Source organism: Aphelocoma coerulescens, chromosome 5 (genome assembly GCF_041296385.1).
Source record: "Aphelocoma coerulescens isolate FSJ_1873_10779 chromosome 5, UR_Acoe_1.0, whole genome shotgun sequence".
Classification (NCBI taxonomy): Eukaryota; Metazoa; Chordata; class Aves; order Passeriformes; family Corvidae; genus Aphelocoma; species Aphelocoma coerulescens.
Genome location: NC_091019.1, coordinates 3414232 through 3437646, shown reverse-complemented (window position 1 = coordinate 3437646; position 23415 = coordinate 3414232). Strand labels below are relative to the sequence as shown.

The 23415-nt window shown below is 45.2% G+C and overlaps 1 protein-coding gene across 4 annotated transcripts; it reads left to right on the top strand.

The window, feature by feature from the left end:
• Positions 1–694: 694 nt before the first annotated feature.
• Positions 695–21445, top strand: CTTN (cortactin). Of its 4 annotated transcripts, XM_069016391.1 has the most exons (17): positions 695–802; positions 3559–3642; positions 3900–3973; positions 5255–5384; positions 7933–8043; positions 8684–8738; positions 9241–9351; positions 10187–10297; positions 10585–10695; positions 11957–12067; positions 13743–13798; positions 14328–14397; positions 14881–15029; positions 18017–18106; positions 18198–18387; positions 19273–19344; positions 19621–21445. In XM_069016391.1, exons 2-17 carry the CDS (start codon positions 3559–3561, stop codon positions 19755–19757), a joined length of 1662 nt encoding a protein of 553 aa, XP_068872492.1. In that variant the 5' UTR covers positions 695–802; the 3' UTR covers positions 19758–21445. The 4 variants fall into 4 exon arrangements, with proteins under 4 accessions (XP_068872492.1, XP_068872493.1, XP_068872494.1 ...); XM_069016392.1 differs by lacking the exon at positions 9241–9351; XM_069016393.1 differs by lacking the exon at positions 11957–12067.
• Positions 21446–23415: the final 1970 nt, after the last annotated feature.

Here is a 23415-nt window from a genome sequence, read left to right as displayed (position 1 = left end):
TTTCTGAGAATTAAGTTTAGCCCAGTTTTTATATATGCTGTATTTAGTTTATAGGGTAAATTGCACTGTATTTAAGCCGGGAAAAAGTAGCTGAGCCTATTTATAACGTGACCTGGCTACATTTGGAATTGTATTTATGTTCACCTGGATTTTTTGTTTATCTTGCCCTTTATTACAGCTTGAATTCGTATGTTTGTTTGCAATGTTTTTCGCTAGAAATGGCGTTCCTGGGGGCCTTTCCGTCCTCTAGAAGACTCAAACAGTGGGCAAACCAGTAACTCTACCAGAGTGTTTTAAACCCCCGTTGATTGAATTTTACCATCCGTTTCATTTGGATCCCCTGGGGGAACCTTTTAAAAGTGATGGAAACCCCTGGGGACGGAGTAGATGCGATTTCCAAAACATGACGGTGCAAAAGTGAGTATTAACATTAAAAAAGGATGTCCAGAACTGCACCAACAACTCCCCTGTGGCCATTTTAAAACTCCTGACGGTGCATTTTTGGAGCGCCTGAAAGCAACGGGGGAAAGAGCAGCCCCGCTGCGGCTCCAGAAATAAATGTTTATCACTGTCGGAGCGGCTCGGAGCCCCGCGGGCTCCCGGGGGGAGGCGGCGTTCCCGGGCCGGGCCGGCGCGGCCCCTCCCGGCGGGGCGGAGCGGAGCGCGTCCCGCTCCCACCTGGAGCCGGGAAGAGGAAGTGGGAGCTCGGGAGAAGCGGAAATTGCAGCAGCAGCCGCCGCCGCCAGCCTGGGAAGCACCGGCGGGGAGCCAGCGCCGAGGAGGAGGCGGCGGCAGAGGCAGAGTAAGCGCGGCGGGGCTGAGGGGGAGCCGGGCCGCGGGCTCCGCGCACGGGGGCGGACGCGACTCGCTGTCCTTTTTCTTAAAAAAATCCTATTTCACCCCCGAAGCTGGGAACTTCAGGGGAAGCGTCTGCGGCGGGGGGTCCCCACAGCGGTGGTGCTGCTGCCGTGGGCGCCCCTCAGGGCAGAGCCCCCGGGCCTCGGTGCCGGGCTCAGGCCGTGCGGCCCCGGCCAGCCCGGGAGCTGCTGCCCGGCTCCCCTCACCTGCGCCCCGGGGCTCGGCTGCTGCTGCCCGGAGCGCGTCCCTAGGCCCGGGCAGCTGCCGAGGGTGCCGCTAAAGGTGCTGGGTAGGATGATGTGTGTGCTGATTAGTCATAGCAGCGCTGAGGAGCGCATACATTCGAGGCGTATATTTAGCCTGGGTTTGTGTTCGAACCGTAGCGTTTGCTTCTTCCTTCAGGAATCATGACCACGTGAGTCAGTGAGTCATGAATAGATCGTGTTTCTCCTCGTTCTGCCCTGGAATCGGTGCTGGAATAGCAGGCGGAAACCAGGCTTATTCCTGCTTGCTGTGGACTGGGAGCCTTGGTCACTGGGGCTGCTTTGCTCCTTGTGGAATTCACTTCATAGAATGTAGGGTTGAGCTGCGGAAAAATGTTGGCGTTTATGCGCATGGTTTGCAAAGAATCCTGGTGGATTCTGGATTTTGCACGGAGGTGCGTGTGAAATCCTTCTTCCCTGCGCTATTGTTTGTGAGAGCTTGAGGAGGAAGCAATGAAACCTAGACTGAAGGATCCAGCTTTTGTTCTCTGAAATGTCCAAGCACGGCTGAATGAACAAAGTACATCGATCAAGTGAGCGTAAGAAACAAGTACTTGGGGGGAAAAAAGTTGTGTTTTGCACAAAGTATGTAGAAATTCGCCATATGCAGAGGTACCTCTGCTTCAGCTCTTGTCACTTGAATTCCATTCCTAAGCATCTTGCACAGCGTGGTGGAGCACAGAAGGATGGATACAAAACATCCCTCTTAGGAGGAGTTAGAAAGAACTTGGACACATGTTGAATTTCATTATTGAACTGGTTGGGTTCTGCTTTCCAAGGCTTTTGGGGCTTTTTTTGGCGAGAGATCAGATTTTAGTAGGAAGGAGTAGGGCAGTCGGACACAATCATGTGAAAGAAGGCTTTAGACAAAGTATTTTAAGGATGCTGTTAATATACCCACGTTCTAAAAGTTTGGGTTATAAACTCATAGTCTCACAGGTTTTTTTGGATATGAAGTACTATTATAAAGGTTAGTTCTTTAACTGCCAGAGGAATGCCAGAGGAATTTGGAGATGGGAGACCTGAAAAAACATGAGGAGAAACGTATTCGTACTGTGTTAGGATGTCACCTGCTCTGCTTCTACACCCTCCTTCCAGGCTACTCCAGCATTTGCTACCCTGGTGTTTGACTATCAGTTTTTCAGTTGTTCTCACTCACGTTACCAGTCCTGAAACTTCTGAACTGCTCCATAAAACTGGCTCATCAGCTCGTTCTGCCAGGCTGCAGAACACGCCCAACAGAACGAGCGGCGGACTTTACCCAGGGACTATTAGTTATGCATTTCAGAGGGAGCTTTCATCCCACCCACTGAATTATGCTTGTGTGAATTAAATAGCCTGTGATAATTACCTTTGTAATCTATTCTTAATTAGAAGGATAAAGGTAAGAGGACAGAACGATGGTATGTTAAAAAGCTGAACTCTAGTTGAATAGCAAAGAAAAATTAAATCCTTTCTCTGAAGTGTGTTCTGAAAAAGCTGGGAGAACAGGCAGCTTGTAGTTTGATGTTCTAGTTTTGCTTTCTAGAATTTATTTGTTTTGATTTACATAGAATAAAGGGCGTAAAATCCAGCCGCTAGCACCAGGAAGATCAGGAATTCTGCTAACTAGTTGCATTCAGAAGTGTTGATTAAAAGCATCCAACTTGATACTCCACAGGGGATAAGGTTTCCAGAAAGTGAGAGGCCCCAAATCATTAACCTCTTGAAAGTGCTGGGTGCTGTTTCTAGAAGTCACTGCTTGCCTTTTTCACGAGTCTTGCTTCCTGCTGTCAGTGCTCCAGCAGTCTCCCTCTGTTTCGTTTGTGCACACCGTGTCTCACAAGGGATTACCCGAGGAACACAGACACTCCTGTACTCTGTTGTTGGAGCAATGTCTGGATTGTGTTCAAATTCTTGGAGCTGTTGGGATTTCTGTCACCCTGCTGAAACTCACTGCACAGCAGGGGAGGTTGTGCAGGTGTAATGCAGGTGAAGAACAATGTTGTGCTCACCGTTTTTAATGCCTGAGGAAAAAAAACCCCACCTATTCCTACCCCTTAACTGTATGCACATGATTCAGAATTAGCAGTTTTTGGAGGTGCATGTTGGCTTGGAAACCTGTGTGAGGAGAAGTCTTTGGCTGCAGTGACTGCACAAAAGACACACGTTAATTTGGGCAAGGAAAGGTGAGACTGTTCTCTTTGAAACATCAATTGCTCCTAATACAGTGCAAATGGGAGAATTAAACAGGTTTTTAAGCCAGCTTGAGAAGACAGCCTGAGCACCAATGGTCAAACCTGTTTTCACTGCAAGCACACCTTTTGGTGATGTGGTTAAATAGCATACTTTATTGGGAATTTTGAATTCCATCTCCTCATTGAGTCAGCTCCTGCATGAACCAAATGAGCTGGCACTGGAGTGGAGCATGACCCTGCTTCTCCTGCTGGTGTTGCAGATGTGGAAGGCTACTGCAGGCCACACCGTGTCTGTCAGCCAGGATGATGGAGCTGATGACTGGGAGACGGATCCAGACTTTGTGGTATGGCTTTTGGGGTTTGCTGATCCGCCAGGAGCGGGTCCTGGGACAGTTCCAGAGGAGCTCTGCAGGGTGGGGGCCGTGTCTTGGCAAAATAAACTGTCAGGAGCAGGTCCCTGGAAGTAGAGGGGAAGTGAAGCTGCTTTTCTAACCCTTGTGGTCTCAGTGGCTGCTGGAAGGTTTTGCTGTGAACTCTGAAATGTGTGTAACTAGTGATTTCTTTGGGTGTTTAACTCTCTTTTTGTGTGTGTCCTTCACAGAACGATGTGAGTGAGAAAGAACAGCGCTGGGGAGCTAAAACTGTGAATGGATCTGGCCACCAAGAGCACATCAAGTAAAGCAGCTCTCTTGTGAAATGTATTAATAGGCACAGTCCTAGGCAACTTTTAATCACCTCATGTTCTCAGTTACTTGTGTCTTCATAATTAAAACAAGAGTCCCTGTAGAAGATTGATTATTTGCCAGATTGCTGGTCTTTCAAATCTGTCAGTGTCTTCAGAGCTGAAATTCAGAGCAGAAATACAGTGTAGGGCCTCTTAAATCTTTCTTTGTCACTGGAAATGTGATTTTTTCCTGCCTCTGTGTCTGGAAAGGTTCTTTGTGCTGTTTTGGTGCAAGAGCCAGTAGTGCCAGGGGAGAAGCTGAGGGATCTGAGCAGCTCCAGTTTGGTACTTGGAGGAGACGTTTGGTCCCTTAATTCTTACACTTTGTTTAGAAAACTGCTGCCACCAAACTCATAAAAACCCTGGCAAAGTAACAAATTGAGCTCTCTGATAGAAAAGCAGATGAGTGCATCACAGAGGGATATGTGAAACAGAGATGATGCATCTCCTGAGTCTTGTATTTCTTACAAAAGGTGCTTAAGACTGAGCTATAAAGCAGTTTTAGGAAATGTGTGATTGTTGCAGACAGAGGGAGACTGAACTCTGGTTACCTCACGGATCAGTGTTCCCTGTTCTGAGAGCAGTGGGGATTCCTGCTGGCTGAATTACACCTGAGGAACCTTAAAACTTGGGTGGGAAGTACTTAAGGTACAGATTACACCCTGGGTTACCCTTCTTGTGCCTAGCCTGCTCTGCCCTCAGTTCAATTCCTGCATATTTTAAGGGATCACTTTGGGAAGAGGAGGTGCAAGTTTCCTGACATCTTCATTTTGCAGTAGAGTGGTGTCCAGAATGCTCTGTTAGAATTGGCCCTGTTGTCATAGGGACTGTGTGTGATAAGGGATGATCCCTGTTCTGAAAAGTTGTCGTCTAAATAGAAAGCATTGGGAAGAATTTAAATTAGGACATGAGGAAAAAAAGATATGTTTCAGGCACAAATCAACTCTAGGTAATGGATTGTTAAAATAGCAAAGTTCCCTTCCACATTAGTCTTAAAACCAGCAAGTTTCTTTTCTTTTTTTAAACAACATTTTGCAGTGGGACAAATCCAGTGTCTCAAAATATGAGGAAATGTTTTGTGCACTGAAAAATGGGAAGGGCTTGAAAAATGCAAGTCATCCAACTTCTAGTTAAGATGATATTTTTGTCAGCTTTATATTTTGCATCTTTATGAAGTTGCTTGCTGAAACTTCCTTAGTAAAACTTGCTGCTTGGTTATTTGTCTTTTTAAGTATTCATCAGCTGAGGGAAAATGTATTCCAAGAACACCAGAACCTCAAAGAGAGGGAGCTGCAAACAGGACCAAAAGCTTCCCATGGCTATGGAGGGAAGTTTGGCGTGGAACAAGATCGAATGGATAAAGTAAGTATGAATGGGGCTTCCCTGGGATGAAGTGATAAGTGAAGTGATAAGCCTTGCCTTGCCCATGGCCAGCACCACTCTGTGTAAGCTGAGCGTGTTCCAGCTTTGCTCTGGGATGTGCAATGGCCCCACATGGTTTTGATGGATGCCAGGTCGTGAGAGGATTCCCCTGGAGTCAGGATTCAAGTTTTCAAATTTATATTTCTAAATTAACAGAGCGCTTCGTGCATTAATAAGTCCGGTATGATCTTTGTATTTGGATGCTGTGCCAGCTCTTCTATGCATGTAGATGGAGACTGCCAGAAAAAAGGATGTGCTGCTGCATTAAAATCAGAGAGCAGCTCTTGTGAACAAACTCTGAACAGTGACAAGTAATGCAAGTATTTAAAATATCCTGTACTTCAATCAGATGGTAGTTTTTTATTTAAGGAGTTGATGGCTGCTTATGTTACACTGTCAAAAAAAGTTATAATTCTTAATATAATTCCTTTAGTCACGTGATAAGTAGGCATATCAACTTCTGGCTGCTTTCTTTCATGAGCTCTGTTAGAATACAAATCAAAACATTCCTGAACAAGAAAGTTTTCTTATTTTCTGTGTTCTTGGTAACTTGGCAGCCTTAAATTTTTGCTGGATTCCCGTATTCCAGAGTTAATTGCTGTCCAGTTCTCAGTGGGCCTTTGAAATCGGCTAACCTTTGAATCTGAGAAAAAGAATTGCTGAGCAGATTCAACCACCAGACCTGTTCTGCTGCTGCTCTCTAGTGTCAGCAGTTTATCCCTCACCTGTGTCCCTGGGGAAAAAGAAAGGAACCAAAGTCAGCAGTGTTTTCCATAGGCCAGAATTAATCATGGGGGAAAAACGTGCCGGTCATGCCCATCTGAGTGATGCTGGTGGCAGGAGGTGTTGATGATTTATGTTTGTAATAAATCTTTCCCCCTTGTAACTGTAGTTCTGAAGCCTTGTGGCTGAGATGTCTCCTTTGCAGGTATCTGTGCAGGTGTGCTGCTCTTAAAGCTTGGCTTTAAAGCTTGGCCATTAAATCAGAGTCACTGCAGCATTGTCCTGGCGCAGGGTTTTGCTGCATTTAGGGCAAAACCTTGGTGCTGAGTTAAAATGAACAGTTCCATCACTCTGTGTGCCATTCCTCCCGAGCTGGTTTAAAATGTACAGAAAAATTATGGGGGTGTTTTACTCTGAAATACAGATTTCCCAGAGAAATACTCTTCTAAGTCTTTTCTATAGGGGGATTGGTTGTAATGCTTGGTATTTGGTGAAACACAGAAAGTCCTGGTACCACAAAGAAAACACCACGCTCATACCTCAGTTGATAGAACAAAAGGGAGATCATGTAAAACCACATAAACTCTAAAATTTTCAGAGCTTCGTGTTTTCCATAAATGTAATGGGAAGAATAAAGGGAGGTGGGAGCCTCTTCTGTCACATTTAACAGATACTGTGGTACAGAACACCTGCAAAATGAACGGGAGTGTGATTGTTTCAGTCAGGAAAAGAAGGCAGCTTTTGTAATGCTTCTGAGTTAAAGCAGTGTCCTGTTGTTGCCATCCTTGATCTGTTACCTGGCAGTAACTTCAGCCAGTAATGCTTTGCTGGGAATGTTCCCTCCAGCACCTGTGTGGAAGGAAAAGAGCAAACACTGTGAAATCCAAGTTACTTAGGTGTGCAGGCACCTTGTGTCCTCAAAATAATTCACCTTGGTGCAGCTGCCTGGCACAGGATTATCCAGTGTTGGATTAAACTGATGAATTGCTCTGGCCAGTTCCCAGTGTTGGCACTGGGCAAGGAAAAAGCACTTTTGCTCGAGGTGTGAGGCTCCAGCAACAATTCCAGGAGCTGGAAGGGCTCCCTAGCACTAGGTCAGTGTAACACTAGCAAAGGCTGTGTGGAGGCACTTCCAGGTGTGTAATTACATATCCCTGTGTCCTGCCAGTCGTGGGATGGATGGAGCTCAACCTCTGTTCAGCTCAACTTCCAGGGCCAGGATGCAGGGCTGGCATACCTTTGGCACAGGTGTGAGTGCATCTCCTCATGTTGAGTACCATTTTGCAAGTGAGGAAGATGCCTGATTCTGATTTATGCTTCCCTAAACCAATGGCAGCTGGCTTTGGTTGTTATTTGTTGCAGTCCCCTGTCAGCTAAAAAAGATCCCTGAATACAAGTGCCTAAGCACAAGGCTGTGTGTTTCACCTGGAGCTCACTTCAAATTCTGCATGAACACCATCAAGACTCCCTCTGTACCTGTCTTGTTTACATTCCTGTGCTTTTTGAAGTGCAAATGCAGGGCATAAAATAGCCCTCGTAAAATGCAGTCACTTCCCTTGCCTAGGCTGGCTTGGTAGCCTGCCAACATCCTTGTGGAGACCTCCCAAGTGAGTAGGGATTTCCAGGGAAGTTGGTTTCAGCAGGAGGAGTGGCAGTGATGCGTGTTGGTAACAAAACTCACCCTCGGGTTGCTTGGTGCAGTGTTTTGTCTGACACACAGACCTGTGTAGAACTTCTGTCTCTGAACTTCACCAATTTCTTGCAGTCAGCTGTTGGACATGAATACCAATCCAAACTTTCTAAGCATTGCTCCCAAGTGGATTCGGTGAAAGGGTTTGGTGGCAAGTTTGGAGTACAAACCGATAGAGTTGACCAGGTGAGTGATGTCATCTCCTCCTGCAGCCACCCACAGTGGTTTATTTCCTCCTTTTGTACATAAAACTGCAAAATTCCAGTGCCTTAGGATGATGTTGTGGGCTGCTCTTCCTGCTCTTTTTGAAGTTTAGCAGAAGCTAACACTGACTGTTATGGAGATGAATTGCTGTTTAAAGTAGAGCAGAAAAAAACCCTTGTGGGAGATTGAGATGAGTTGAAAAGAAAGCTGAAAAGAGATGTTAAAATATTACTTTTCTTGTGTTCTTGGACAAGGTCACTGTGAATGCTATAGCAGGAGGGGTTTGGGGGTGGTTTGTCCTGTATCTTAACATGAACTACTGGGCAGGATAATTAATGTCCTGTTCCAAGACTCTGTAACAATCCCTGCATGGAAATGCTGGATTTTTTCATACTGAATTGCTGGACCTGGCAAGGTCAGACTGGAGTGTGCTGCTGGTATGATTTGCCATGCACTAAATTACTGTGTAAATGCATATGGCCCATAAATTAAATAGGTATTTATGCCCCCAATCCAGAGGGTCAGAGCAGTATGGAAAGACACAGGAGCTTGCCATGCTCTTCGTGCCGTTTTTCTCCTAATGCCTAACTCTGTCACACATGTCATTTTATTTCTCTTCCAGTCAGCTGTTGGGTTTGAATATCAAGGCAAAACTGAGAAGCATCCCTCCCAAAAAGGTAAAGTGGGGAGGTGGTCACCTCTGTGAGCACATTTTCTGTAAAAACCAGAGTAGATTCTTTCACTGTATGGAAAGTACCTCATTTAGTGAGACCTCTGCATGACATTCTCAATTAATCAAATGGTGGGTTTGGTGGAACAGAAGAGGAATACATGAATTTCAGAGCAGTTTCATGAGTTGATGAGGTTTTAAGGCAAGGAAATAGTGGGTCATCCATCAGGAGTCTTATTTTTCTCTCTGAAGTGAGGTTCAAGGACATGTCAGGAAGACTGGGAGTTGCTCTTTGCTGTATTGCATCCTGTTGGAAATAGGGAATAAATTTAATAAGCTGTAGGACGGTTGCTTATCTTGTATTTAAAATTAAACCAAATTTTGTGTGCTAAAGCATTAATAATACCTCAGTTCTGAAATAACTTGTTTTTCCCCTCAATTGCTAGGCTATGCTGTATCTATGACAAGTGCCTTCATGCTGTTTTTATTGTGCTTTACTCTCAATGCAGACTACTCAAGTGGTTTTGGTGGAAAATACGGAGTACAGGCTGACAGAGTGGACAAGAGTGCAGTGGGGTTTGATTACCAGGGGAAAACTGAGAAACACGACTCCCAGAAGGGTGAATAGACACACATGTGCTAGCAGGCTCCTTCCCTGATGCTGTAGGCACTGCCCATAGGCCATGTTGTAAAATACTCATGTTTTACACCTCTTGCACTCCCAACCTGCTGAAAGGTAACGCTGGGTAAAATTTACATTGCTGAAAACCTCGACTTCTGAAAAAAGAAGCCAAAAACCCGTCAGTTCTGCCTGGTTTTAAGGGATGGTTCAGGGCACATAGGTTTGTCTGGAGGTTTTTTGCAGCTCCTTTTGAAAAGCTGTAGATCAAAGTATTCAGACTGTGAACAGTTTAACCACCACAGAGAAGTGCTTAGAAAAGAATCAGCTGTTTGTGGATTAAAATATTTGCCAGTTAGCAGCATTTAGAGTTAATAGATTTTATGTTGCTGGTCAGGTTTCCAGGCATATCTGATCAAAAATTGACCATTTTATTGAAAAATTGTGACAATTTGCCATCTGTTTCCTGTTTATCCCAAAGAAATGTTTGTGCTCTAGAAATGCTAGCAAGGAGCAGGGGGTGTTTAAAAGCATCCAGGCTGTTGCTGACACAGGTTTTGAAGTTCACTTTGCTAAAAGTGTCTTCATAATTTTACCAAGGAGTCAAGCAGCTGGACTGCTGGTATTGCCCAGCAAAATGCAATTTAATTTTCCATCCTGGAGAAGGTATTCTGAAGGATTTCTGACTTTAGTGTCTGAAATCAAGTTTATCTGAGGGTGTCAGTGCTTCTTTCAAAACATGATGTAATGCTAGCAGCCCTGATTATCACAATTTCTCAAGGTGATGATTTTGTTGCTGAGCACTTACAAACAAAACTCTTCCCTCTTATCTCTAGATTATTCCAAGGGCTTTGGTGGTAAATATGGTGTCGACAAGGACAAAGTGGATAAAAGTGCTGTTGGCTTTGAATATCAAGGCAAAACGGAAAAACATGAATCACAGAAAGGTTTTTATTATCTTCTTTAAAAATAGCAGCTCAGACCCTTTTAAACCTGGGAAAAATATTTTGTCTGTGGGGTTTTTTTGGGTGGGAGTTTCTGGATTTTTTTTTTTTTTTTTTTTTTTTGGGGTGGTAAATGTGTGTTTGCCCTGTGTGTGTGCAGACTGTGCATCCCCTCAAATGAGTGAGTGTGTTATGAACAGGGTGGCTTATCCCCTAACGTGTTCCTGGTTTTTCTGTTGAATGCAGTTTACAGCTACGAACTGCAATAATGTTTTCTGAAAACTCCACAGATTATGTAAAGGGCTTTGGAGGCAAGTTTGGTGTGCAGACAGACAGACAGGACAAGTGTGCCCTTGGCTGGGACCACCAGGAGAAAGTGCAGCTGCACGAGTCGCAGAAAGGTACAGAGCTCTCCGTTCCTTGCTGTTCTTTCTGCCTCCCCTCGTTGTGACCTCCTGTTGTGACCACCTGCCCTGGTGTCTTTGGGCACAGCCTCACAGGAGCTGGCATGAGGCTCCTTTCCTGTGCCTGGGTTTTGCTGTCACTGGTTGAACTGGTGGCTGCAGAGCTGCTTTGGCACAGCTGGCACCCAGCCCCTCCAAGTCCAGGCTCAGGGCTAAATTCTCCCTTTATGAGCCTGCAAGCAGCCTGGATTATTTTCCTTTTTCAGTCGAGTTGTGCAAACCACAGGTTAGGAATTCCTTTGTACTTCCCTCAAATAATTCTTCCCTTCTGGATTCTGTTGTGTATATCCCTGTTTTCATGCAGGGACAGACTAAAATCAAATGCAGTCCTTCTTCCTGGCCTGTGGGGTACCTATTACTGTGAAATACTTGGTGCCCAGTAAAAACACAACTTCCTGTAAAATGCAGCTGTTGCTACCTAGCCCTCTGCCTGTCACTGCTCTTAACTTAATGTTTTTAAGTGATGAAATTAAAACTGTTCCTCAGAATATTGTTCTGTTGGGTGCTCCAGCAGATTTGTTGTGAGAGGATTACCTGAAGCCCTTTTTTCCTGTGCCATCCCTCGTTTTATAACACACATATGTATTTATATATATAAATATATATATATATGTATGTAAATGGCTGTCCCCTAGGCAGCAGTACGGAACGATCAGCTCTTGGCTGAAACCTTTTCTCCCTCAAGCTGTGTGGCAGCAGGAATATTGCTCCTTCCTTTAAGGAATGTCTGGAGGGTGGTCTCTGTGGAGCCCATCTTCACACCTCTTTAAAAGTCAGCTGTCTGTACAAATGTTAACCACGCTGATGAAGGAAGCTCATTTGATTCTCTTGTATGTTTTGGTGTTTATTTTGTTTATTCTCTGGTGTATTTTGTTGTTTTGTTTGGGTGAACAAATTAGCTGTGTGCCTGTGTTCATACCTTTGATCAAATGCAAGTGCATTATGCAGTATGGATGAAAAATGTTGAGAAATGGTTTTTTTCTGTGACTTCAGAATGGTGTTCTTATAGCTGATAAATCATCTCAAGTTGAGACTTTTTTTCAATTTACTTTTACAGAAGTGTCTTGAGATAGTTCTTTTTTTCACCATCCAAAATTGCTGATAATTGAAAATATTGCAAAAATTATTTTGAGTGTCTCTGACTAAACTTCTTTATTTTCCTGCCTTGGTTTTAATGTATCCCATGTGGCTTTTTCAGACTATAAGAGTGGTTTCGGAGGGAAATTTGGTGTACAGACAGAAAGGCAGGACCCATCTGCTGTGGGGTTTGATTACAAGGAGAAACTAGCCAAGCATGAATCTCAACAAGGCACCGTTTTTCACTTGTTACTTTCTTACCAGTGCAGCCACTTCTCTCACAGTCTGAAATAGTTCTCTGAGTAGATCAATGCCAGGAATGTGCAGACACTTTTCTTGCGCTTCTATCCTTCCATGATCCAGCAGTTTTCTTCATTTTATCCTTCAAGTATTACCTAAAGCAAGCTTATGTTCAGGAAACCCGAGGTTTAGTCAACAGCTCTGCAAAATCCTGAATTAATTAATAGCTGTACATGTAGTGTGATAATAACATTACTGTTAGTATGATGTTAATGAAGTCAGTTTTAGAGACTAAATATTAGGTTTTGCCTGGATAAATTGGTGGGAAAATATTCAGATAATGACCATGCACGTAACCATTAACAATCAATGAGCTGTGGCAAGATCATTTAACAATTACTGTAGTCTTTGAAAGAAGTAGGGAATGTTTGTGGTTCTTGGGTGAGCAAATGCTGTTATAATGCTCTGTTTATTCATTGTGAAATAGTTGGGGTACAACCCATGAATTCCTGGTTTTCCGTTATCTTAAAGTGAGGAGTCTGGAGCAGGAAAATGTAAGTGTAGTACATTTATGCTGGCTGAAAATACATACCAAGCTGAAGAAAACGAGGATGCTCATTGATAGTTGATATTTTCCTGTGCTGTAGTGTCACATACAGACTTTCAGAGCCCAAGTGCAAACACTACAATGGCTGGCAGGGAGAGCCAGTGTTTGGGGGCTGAGAGGAGCAGGGCTCGTATTCCAGGGATGGATAGGAAAGCCTGTCCATGTAGAGAGTGTGAGGGCACATTCCTACAGCTCACTGCCACCACAAAGAGAGGTGTTTTTTCCAGCCACACACTCTGGCTGCTGCTGTTGTGCTGCTCTGGTGCTCCTCAGACACTCCTGTGAGAGCAGAAACCCACTCCTGTCCGGGTTTGTTTGTTGTTTTTAGCAGCATCACTAGTGAGTGAATCTGACTTGGGAGTGCCATGAGGGCTGGGGTCAGCACCAGCTGGGAGGCAGAGTGTGCAGCTCAGGGCTGGTGTGGGATAGCACAGCCACCCCATATCTGTGCTGGCGAGCTGCTTTAGGCACCTGAAGCTGTGGCCTGTGGAATTGCCCTTTCCACGTGTAGAGCAGGAGTGATCTCCAGTGGCTTTCATATTCACCAGCAGAGTATCACAGCCAAACCCACTGGAATGAGAAGTTTGTTACATTTTCATGCCATTCATGGAATTTACCAAGCTAAAGAGGAAAAAAAAAACCCAAAACTAAAACACCTCTGTAGTCACCGAAGACTCCTTTGAGCAAAGAAAATGTCTCAGGCTCCATGATTGCTGCAGAGGGCTCAGAATTGGTGCAGTCAAAGGCTGTGTTGCAGAAGTGATGCATCAGAAGGGCTCCTCCCTTACTCTCTGCTTGATCCCTGATCAATCCTCAGCTTCATGTTTACTCAGGGAATGCATGTGGCCCACAGTCTGTCGTCTGCTGGTCTTCCTGAGGGCTCCTGGGCTTCTGTGTCCTCTCTGCATCAAAGCCAACTTGCATTTTCTCTGCTGGCTGTCACTGTGGCTCTGCATGCAGCTGAAATGGCTCTTTGCACCTGAGGTGGCTGTTTGCATTTGGCAGCAAGGCGGGAGGGGCACCAAACTCCCTGCTCTGACCTTTTTTGTCCTGCCTTTAGATTATTCCAAAGGATTTGGAGGGAAGTACGGTGTCCAGAAAGATCGGATGGACAAGGTAGGTTCCTTCAAAGAGCCAAGAATTCAATAGTCTGTGGGGCTGCAGAGCAGCCTGGTTGGATCTGCACAGCTCAGCTCTCTATTTCTGGACATTTCTCCAGTCTAAGAGCAGAGTTTTGTGCTTTCCTAAACCTTTGAAAAGCAAATTTATACACACAGAGCTGATGCCATCTTATGTGGATTAAAACAGCAACAGCTACACAATGTATGTTTAGGGTATTGCCTTGCTTTTAGTTCTGATGAGTCACTCTTAAACATTTTTTTTAATTAATAGGATTTTGATGTGTTTAGAACTACCCTTGAACATTAATTCCATCTAGTTTGACTTGCAGAAAGGATTATTATTATTATTATTATTATTATTATTATTATGCCAAGTTTTGATTCTTCCTGATTTGGTTTTGATGTTCTGCAAAAAGCCTTAGGGGGGACAGTGTTACAGTAAAATATCTCAGACTGAGGCTGTGTGAATGTCTTCATGAATTTGTGGGTGTTTTTACATGTGTCCTTTTTGGCCTTACTGATAGAATGCAGCAACTTTTGAAGATATTGAGAAACCAGCATCAACTTATCAGAAGACCAAGCCAGTAGAAGCTGGTAAGGCATTGGCCCCAAATCCTTTCTTTGGAGGTGATAATGTCCAGAATCCTGGGATCTTGATGTAGTAGTGCTGAGTAAGGATCATCCAGAGGGAACTGCTGCATTTGCAGCTCTTTAGCAGCCTCAGACACTCTGCCTCCCTCCTTTAGAGGCTGTTTTGCTTTGTTCCAGTTTGTTTTTTCTCTTGAGGCTCGTCAGAATTAAGGAAGGGAGAAATAAGGGAGAGTGAACTGTGTAGGGGAGTGGTGGAGGTTGTATCATGAAGGAGAGGAGGGAGAAGCATTACAGAGGTTTTTTTGGAAGACTCTTGGTGCACAAGAGGTTTGAGCTGGGAAGGGGGAGGAAGAAAGAAGGACTTTCCTGACTGGACTATGAGCTCAGAGGGCAGAAAAGCAGAAATTCGTAGCAAAACCTCATTCTAGGCTACCTTTATACAGAACCTGAGACATGACTTGACCTGAATTCTTTTCCATGTCACAGTTGCTAATAAAACAAGCAGCATCCGAGCTAACTTTGAGAACCTGGCCAAGGAGAAAGAGCAGGAAGACCGAAGGAAGGCAGAAGCTGAGAGAGCCCAAAGAATGGCCAGGGAGAAGCAAGAACAGGAGGAGGCTCGGAGGAAACTGGAGGTCAGTAAGATACAAATCCTATAGGAGCAGCCTGGTTTCAATGCAATGCTGGGAGAAAAGGGAATCTCTGGGAAAAGGTATTTTCCTCCTTTCCACTTTCCAGCTGGGCTTTAAAGCTCAAAGTGCGTGTTTGTGTCTGTGCTTTGGCTGTGCGTGACTCCAGCCTGGCCTTTTTCTCCTGCACTTCTGCCTTTTGGCAGTCCCAGATTCCCTTTGGGCACAAAGGAGCTCATGAGGGGAGAGCTCTGTTGTCCCCCAAAAGCACTGCACATTCAAGAAATTTAACCCCATGGTGATAGCTGGTGATGCTGTTCCTTTGGGATCAGTGTTTTGGGAGATGGAGGTGGTGTAGCACACAGCCAGGAGATTAGGGCAAGATAATCCTCCCAATGTTTATTGAATCTTAGGGAACTAAAACAATTGACTTAGCATTGGCATGGGTAAAAGCTTAGTGATTTTTGTGTTATTCATAAGCAAGATGTTCAGTCAGAAACTGCATCTTGCCTGCTGTATGGAACTTGCATATTTGTTTAGATTAGTTTATATTAGAGGAGACTAAGGCTTGATGTAACTAATTTGTTTTAAGAGTACAAAAAGGTGCCTGGTAGGCTGTCTTTCTCTAAAGTGATTGCTTTTTTTCCTGTTTTCTGCCTTATTTTTTCTTACTTTCCTTTTTTCTCTCAGCTGTTAGCACCTATTTTGCCTTATGGCACCACGATGTGCCGTGTGAGCGTATGCTCACTGCAGAGATGTATCACAGGCTGAATGGGAGCTCATCTTTTCTGCATCAGTCTAGTGCTGCCTTTCCTCCACGTGGACTTTTAATACCTTCCCCCAAACGCTCCTGGGGTTTCTTTACTGTGCTGGAGAAAAGCTGGGAGAGGAAGAGGTCACGGAATGGTTTGGGTTGGAAGGGACCTTAACTGCTCTGTCTTTTTGGTTTTATTCCTTTGTTATCTCAGGAATTACATTATTTCTTTGCTGGTATTTTTGCTGTAAGTGTGGGTTAAATCCAATCCATTTTGCTGGATTTTTCTTGTGTTTCATCAAGGATTCTGTTGCCTGGACACATTGGAAGTTTTTCCCCCAAAGCTGGTATTTAAATTTCCCCGTAACCAGATGATTAATGTTCTTACAGCCTGAACGTCTCCATGGTTAATTGTGGGATTCTGCAGGCATGGACAGGGGGGATGAGGCTGAGGAGAGCTGAAATGGCACTGCTGGCACTGCCCCTTGCTCCCAAGCTGAGCATGGGAAGGGCAGGGATGTGATCCACGGCATCCACAGAGAGTGCAAAGGGCGGGCACGGACTCTGACTGGAGTGAACTTTATTCCTGTCAGGGAACTTCTTCACACCAAAGGATGAAGTCCCACTTTCAGAGGGTATGTGGGCACACACACTCCCACCAGGGGAATGTGCATATGGACTGCATTCCTTCCAGAGCCCTGTTTACTGGTAATCCTTGTTCTGGTTTGCTTCTCACAAATGTCACACAGTCAAAGAGTGCTCAGGGAGCTCTTCTTCGATGGCTGGGTTGAGTCAGTGCTGCCTCATGATTTCACTCTGCTCTGCTGCCTTGGAAAAAAAGGCAGGATGCTCTTTCACATGGAGCATTTCACTGTGGAACAAAACCCAGCCTGAGGGGGACCATGCAATTTAAATGTTTTATGGCAATTATGCTGTGTCTATCCTAAACTATAATCTGGATTGCAGACCCATTTCCTAGGACAAATTAGTCAAACTGTTGCCACGTTTGACATCAATAATGGATTGATACTGCTTAATTTGTCCCCAAACTTAGGTTTGACTTCTAATAATCACTTTGCTGGTGCCTTTTTATCTTTTTTATCTGTAGCACAGGAGTTAAAAGTGGGGGAGGGTTTGCATCAGGAGAGACTTTTTCCAAAAAGCACAGCACTAAGCTTTGAATTGTCTTCAAAGCTGGTTCTGCTCTCAAAACACAGTTTGCTTTCTTTGTTAGATGTATTTTTTTCTGAGCTGTGACAAGCAAAGGAAAGGAAGAATTTTTTGGAACAGAGTCCTACCACTTTGTCTCTGTACTGCCACTTCTCCTGAGAATCCTCTGGGGTATTACAGTTTGATGGGCCTAAACTACTGGAGTGCACAGATTCCCATTGCACACATCCTCTCTTCTTTTTTTCTGTGAAGAAAACAGTTTGGCCCTGGATTCATGGTTTTCTTTTCCCCTGTGGTAAAGAGAGGCAAAATGAAAGTTACCTGTTGAAATAGTTACCTCTTTTTGTGTCATGTGAGCAACACAGCATTTCTTGCACTTCGGTGTCCTGGCTCCCTAATGAGTGGCTTCCCACTGATTGTGGAATTGCCCTGTGATTCACAGGTGGGATGGCACAGCACGAAGCACTTGAGTGCCAGAACAGATCCACGTTCTTTGTGTCACAGAACACAATAGCAATACTACTTTTATTTCTGCCACATCTCTTAACTCCTCTGAACATTTGAATCCTGCACTGTCCTTGTGTAGGACCCTCTTTTGTCTGAGCTATTCCGTCCTTTGCCTTGGCAGGAAGTTTTGCAGACCTGCCAGAGCTTGCAGGGCCATTTCTCATCAAAGGCAGTTCATCAGTCATGCACCCAGAACGTGTGTGGGCTTCAGGTTCATTAAACTCAGGCTGAAATGGGACATGAGGCCCAGCCAGCTGATGAGCAGAATGAATACACTGAGCACCAAAACCCTGCAGCTCCTCTGGGGATGGGCCCAACAGCACTGGTACTCTATTTTTAAACACAGGCATGCATATGTGCCATGGGGTTTTGTTTCTTCCCTTTTTTCCCTTGTGCTTTGCTGCATTTCTGACGCTCTGCTCGGCCCAGCCAGCCCAGTCCTCCTGTGACCACAGCAGTTTATTGCAGGATATGCTGCCTGTCCCTCATTCTGGAGGGCTGTCTCTTGGTCATCTCTGTAGTGACTGAACTGCACTGACGTTTTCCTTTCTCCTGGATTTAGGAGCAAGCTAAAGCCAAGAAGCAGACGCCCCCAGCCTCTCCTGCCCCACAGGTGGCGGAGCAGAAGGCGCCCTCCAGCCCGCTCTACGAGGTTCGTTGGGATCGCCTTCGGGACGTGGGTTTGATCCTGAGCATGGGAACCTCTTCCAAAACCCTGACAGAGCTCCCCTGTCTTCCTGCAGGATGCAGTTTCCTACGAGGCAGGGTCAGCCTACAAGAGCTCCAGCCCATCCTACCCCGCTGCCCGGGAGCCAGAGGCTGGCTACAAAGCGGCGGAGCCGGACTACCAGGAAGCAGTGAGCCAGCGGGAGGCCGAGTACGAGCCAGAGACTGTCTATGAGGTGGCAGGAGCAGCAGACCACTACCAAGCAGGTTTGTTTCTCACAGCAAACCCCTTAAGATAAGGATTATTTCCTTGTGCAAGAGCTTACTGAGCAGTGGTGCTGATAGCACGTTGTCCTGGTTTTCTAAACTCTCAGTCCAATGAGACTTTCTACATTCCCCACCACCAAACTTTAATTAGGAAATTAATATATGGCTGCAGCAAGGTGTTGAAGTTACTTAACTTCTGTGAGATGATGTTGGAGTAATTACAGTGCTCTCCAGGGCCTCAGTTCAAAAAGAAATTCAGGGGTAACCATTCCCACCCCATGGAATGTAGCTCAACGTGAGGAGAAAGCACTGAGCTGGAGATTAAACGTGTGCTGAGCCAGCAAAAAAATCCAATCAACAATTCCGGGAGTTTGAAATTGATGTGTTGTGTTCTGTGCCTGTGAGGGAGCGGAGTAGGGATCTACGAAACTGCAAGAGTAAGGTTCTTTTGAATTCCTGGGGTTTTCTCACCTCTTCTGATTACTGAAGGAGGTGTGAAGGATGAACCTGCTCTGGTACAAAAACTGGGAATTTGAAGCAGGCCCCTTTCTTCCTCCCCAACATGCACCACTTGTATTAATTATTCTCTTACACGGTGATCTTGAGCTCAGCTGTCCTGTCACGTTTTACAGAAGCAGTACAGGGCTGATTGTTTTTATGTAGTCCTGTACTAAATGTCTCTTGTAAGTGCTTCCTTTCATGCTTCAGGTGCGTGTGATTTAGGGAAAAACTCCATGCAGAAGGAACAGCAGCACTGCTGAAACCTAGCATGGGTTGTTCTCTGCTTCCTGTGTGGGTTAGCAGTGCAATTGAAGGAGAAGCACCACAGAGAAGAACTGAGGGGATAATGTGCTTCATGTTTTAATTGTTCTCTCCTCTCTTCAGAAGAAAATGCCTATGATGAGTATGAAAATGAACTTGGGATCACAGCCATAGCCCTTTACGATTACCAAGCTGGTGAGCAAAGCTCTTGTTTTCACCCCTTGCCTTTGAAAACTCTGTTCTGCACAAGATAAATCTGGATTTTTCCTTTGCCTTTTTATGTCCCTTGTAGTGGCAAATGAAAAGTCAGGGGTCTGGGGGTTTAACAGCAGCGCGGAGACGCTTGCGGGAGTTACTGGGTGCTGTTTGTGGGAGCGGGGGCAGTTTCCAAAAAGCCCTTTCACCCAGCAGCTGGGGCTGCTGTGGGCCCTTGCCTGTGTGAGTGCTGACCCTGTTGGGCTCTCCCTGCAGCGGGTGACGACGAGATCTCCTTCGACCCCGACGACATCATCACCAACATCGAGATGATCGACGACGGCTGGTGGCGGGGCGTGTGCAAGGGCCGCTACGGCCTCTTCCCTGCCAACTACGTGGAGCTCAGGCAGTAGGGGCTGCCACTGCTGCTGATGCCTTAATTCCCCAGCCCGCACACACCACTGCTCACACTACAGACCACGAGGCTTTCCTGAGGATGGAGGGGGTGTATACATACGGCTTTTATATTTAATACTTCGCTGATGCTTTTTAGAACGTTTATGCCACAGAAATCGCTAATATATTGTAACTACTCCGTCTGTCACCGAGGCTCTTGGGATTGATTTTCTTCTGGGAACGTTTCTTCTCTGCCAAATTAGCCAAGCCTTTTGGAGGACAGGTAGCTGTCTGCTGTAATATTGCATGTTTTACTCCTAAGTGAGCAGATTTACTCAAGTGTTCAAGTCTAGTTAGTCTTCCACTAAGCAGCTGAGAAAGTCATGGCTATGCAGGTTGTTTGCATTTCCACCAAGTGGGGAGGACTGGGGAGGTGCAGAGTTGGGGGGTTTTTTTTATTTTCTTTTCTTTTTTCTTCTTTTCTTTCTTTCTTTTCTTTTCCAGATAGTGCTTGAAAAAAAAAAACAACAGAGAAAATGTTTGAAAATTGCAGCTAATGGCAGTTAATCAAATACTGTCCAATATTTATGGAATATTAATGTTATGAAGGAAACAGTCTGGTACTTTTTCTCTCTCTTTTAAAGTGAAGTTCCTTGGCTCTTGAATTAATTTTTTTTTCCCTCTTTTTAAATTATTTTTTTCTTGGTCCTGCTCCTCCTGCTCATGTTATCCCAGAGGAGGGCTGCAAACTCTCTGGCACTGATTGTCCCAAATTCCTTTACTTTTTTGGTTTTGCTTCACCCTCCTCTTTTCCCAGGAAAACTTGGAAAAGTTACTGTGCAAGTGTTAAGTCACCCAAGGAGATTCCTGCTTGTTTAGAAGGAAGCCAACATCCAGACCTGCAGGAATATTCCCATTGCTTTAAATGGCAGGAAAAGGTGGGAGGGGCAGGGTTGCAGTTGTGTCCTGTGTGCAGCACATCCATTGCCACACAGGGAAGGGCCTGCTGTGCAGTGGTGACATTTTATGGAACCATTCTCGAGTCAAGGAATGTTAATCATTGGATTTGAAGCCCATGTGAATGATCTCCATTTTTAAACCAGACAAGAGATTTTTTTTTTTTTTGTATGTTCAGCAGAAACTGCCAGTACTGTTCTACTAAACAACACAATTAAACCTCTTTGGGTTTGGTTTTGTTTTGTTTTTTTTGCCAAAACTGAAATTCCTGTCGCTCTAGAAAGCTGAGCACTGCAGATTTAGGGTCCCTACCAAAGATAGCAAGTTGCATCCAGTAGTGCACGTGTTCAATGTCTGTACTGTCTGTTTCCACCTTCTGGTCTAAAGGAAAATGGTAAATCTGGTGTAGCAGCCAAGAAAGAAGGCAAAGAATTCTTCTCAACTCTAAATTTGGACCAATGGAATATAGAAGGCCTGTACAAAATGGAGAAATGTACGGTGTATCAAGGAGGAAGGCATCATGTTGAACCAGTTCTTGGATGGTTGGGACAATCCTTCATGAATGTCACGTGTGTTTCATGATTATTATTCCTATATTTTTCTCCTTTCTGTGGTCTCATATCTATGTTGTACTTGCATTACTAGGGTTGGGTTTTATATGCAGTTTATTTTATCCAGTTTTGCATAGAACACCTCATAGGGATATGTTTTTTGTAAATTAAATATTCAATAAATTTTTTGAACCATTTGCATGGAATATTTTTTTTTAAATAATTTTCTTTTGAAAAATCTCAGCACCAGGCTCAGCTTTGGCTTTTGTTTTATGTGCCTGTTACTTTTGCTACAAACACCAGTGAGCTGTGGGGTTTGTGGCTGCTGCTGGATTTTGGGAATGCTGGGAGCAGCAGCAGGGCACTGAGTGCTCTCGCAAATACAGATGTGGATTACATGAAATAAACTTTTCTCTCCCTTTGAAGCTGTTCTGCTCTTGTTCCTGGCAGAGTGGGTCCTTCCCAAGGCCTTGCTCCTCTCAGTCCTGCCTGCAGGAAGGTTCTGCCTTGCTGCCCAGGTTTTACAGTTCCAACCCTGAACTTCTCTGGGAATCTGGTGCTTGATGCGCCGCTGGAAACACCGAGGAAGCAAATCCCAACAGCCTTTTTATAATTCTTTAATGCTGCTGATTATTAATGCTGCTTGTTACTCATGGATTGCCTCACCTTATGGAGAAGGCTTCATGCAGTGGAGAAATTCTCAGTCATGAGACACCCTTGGCTGTCCCAGGCTGCTGTTGATTTTTAATTTAAAGAGATTTTCAATAGCAAGAATCAAAACTGGGTTTGGTTTGTTTTTTTTTTTATTTTAACCAACAAAGAGGAGCAGGAGTCAGGGGCAGTCACCAAGTGAAGCACAGGGAGCATCCCCACGTGGTGGTTTGGCTTTGCAAATGCAGGCTTGAAGCCACCTGTGGTTTTCTGAGACACTCCAGTCTGCACCAGGAGCTTTCCCAGTGCATCCCGTGGATGTTGAATACTCCAACTCTTCTCTGACTGCAGGCTTTTCCTTGTTAGAAAGGGATGTGGAGCTCCAAAACTCCGGCTGCAGTAACGTCCATTTCTTCTCACAGGATGCTCATGGCGTGGTGCTGCATTTGTGCTAAATTTGAAGAAGCTTCTTCAAATTCCTCTCACGTTGAGCACATTAGTACAGGAGCTGCTGCAAAGTTCCTTGGTGAAAGAGAAATGGATACATTAATCCATGGGACGAGGAAGAGAGCAGGAATCGATCGATCTCGAGGCCGAGTGTAGAGTACTGCCCTGGATGGCTTCCAGAAAGGGAACTTGGATTGATCAAAGCAGCTTCACTTGATAGATTTGTCCCAGGATCTGGGAAGCTGGGACAGAAAAAGAGGCACTACATCTTCCACTGCCTGGGAAGAGCCTCCCACGCAGCAAGGCAACCCTAAAAGGAGGAGTGTGGTGCTCTGGTACAGCTTCCCCCACAACAGGTCTAATGGCCAGGTGGAGTCAGGCAAAATGGATTAAACAATTACTTTTAAGTAGCCACAAATTTAAATCATCTGCTGCAGCTATTTCTAGCAAAATTCCCACTATGAAAAGAGATGGTGATCCTCAGACTGGCTCCCGTGACTTCCCAGGCCAGTGTTTGCAATTCCCAGTGCCAGGTTTTGGCTTCCAGAAGTTTCAGGCAGTGCAGCAAAAATGCCCCGAGTCAGAAACACTGAAATCCAGAGCTAAACAAGCTTTGTTAATTCTCTGCAAACTCCACTGCACGAGGAGGAGTCCTTGTGAGGAATAAACACCGGGAGCTGGGGCATCGCTGGGAATCTCAGTTAATTCCATTTTCTGGTAGGGGGTCTGCAAGGCCTAGAGAAGCTCTGGAGGAACTCTGCACTTTGCCTTCCCGCCTCCCCAGTGTGGGCATTGTTGCCACCAGTAATTACTGGCCTTTCTTTGAAAGCAAAGCCCAGACAGACTGGCCACGGGTAGGTCAGCGGGAGTACAAAGGCATTCCCAAAACAGCCTTTTGTTGGATCTTGGACGGGGATCAGCATTTGCTGGAACTTTGGAAGGGAGGGAGCTGTTCCCTGCCAGATCCAGAGCTGGGAGCAGCTCTTGGTTCCGTGGCTGGGTCCATCCTCCTGAGCAGCACTCACAGAGCTCCCGTGTTTCACACCAGAGCCGGGGCGGCCAAGTCACC

What these genes read in the sequence shown, in the direction of transcription:
- CTTN (XM_069016391.1), top strand. Translation starts at nt 3,559, where the DNA reads ATGTGGAAGGCTACTGCAGGCCACACCGTGTCTGTCAGCCAGGATGAT. An exon ending in AGAAAGATCGGATGGACAAG is followed by an intron (nt 13,799 to 14,327) that starts GTAGGTTCCTTC and finishes CCTTACTGATAG; the next exon opens with AATGCAGCAACTTTTGAAGA. An exon ending in GACCAAGCCAGTAGAAGCTG is followed by an intron (nt 14,398 to 14,880) that starts GTAAGGCATTGG and finishes TCCATGTCACAG; the next exon opens with TTGCTAATAAAACAAGCAGC.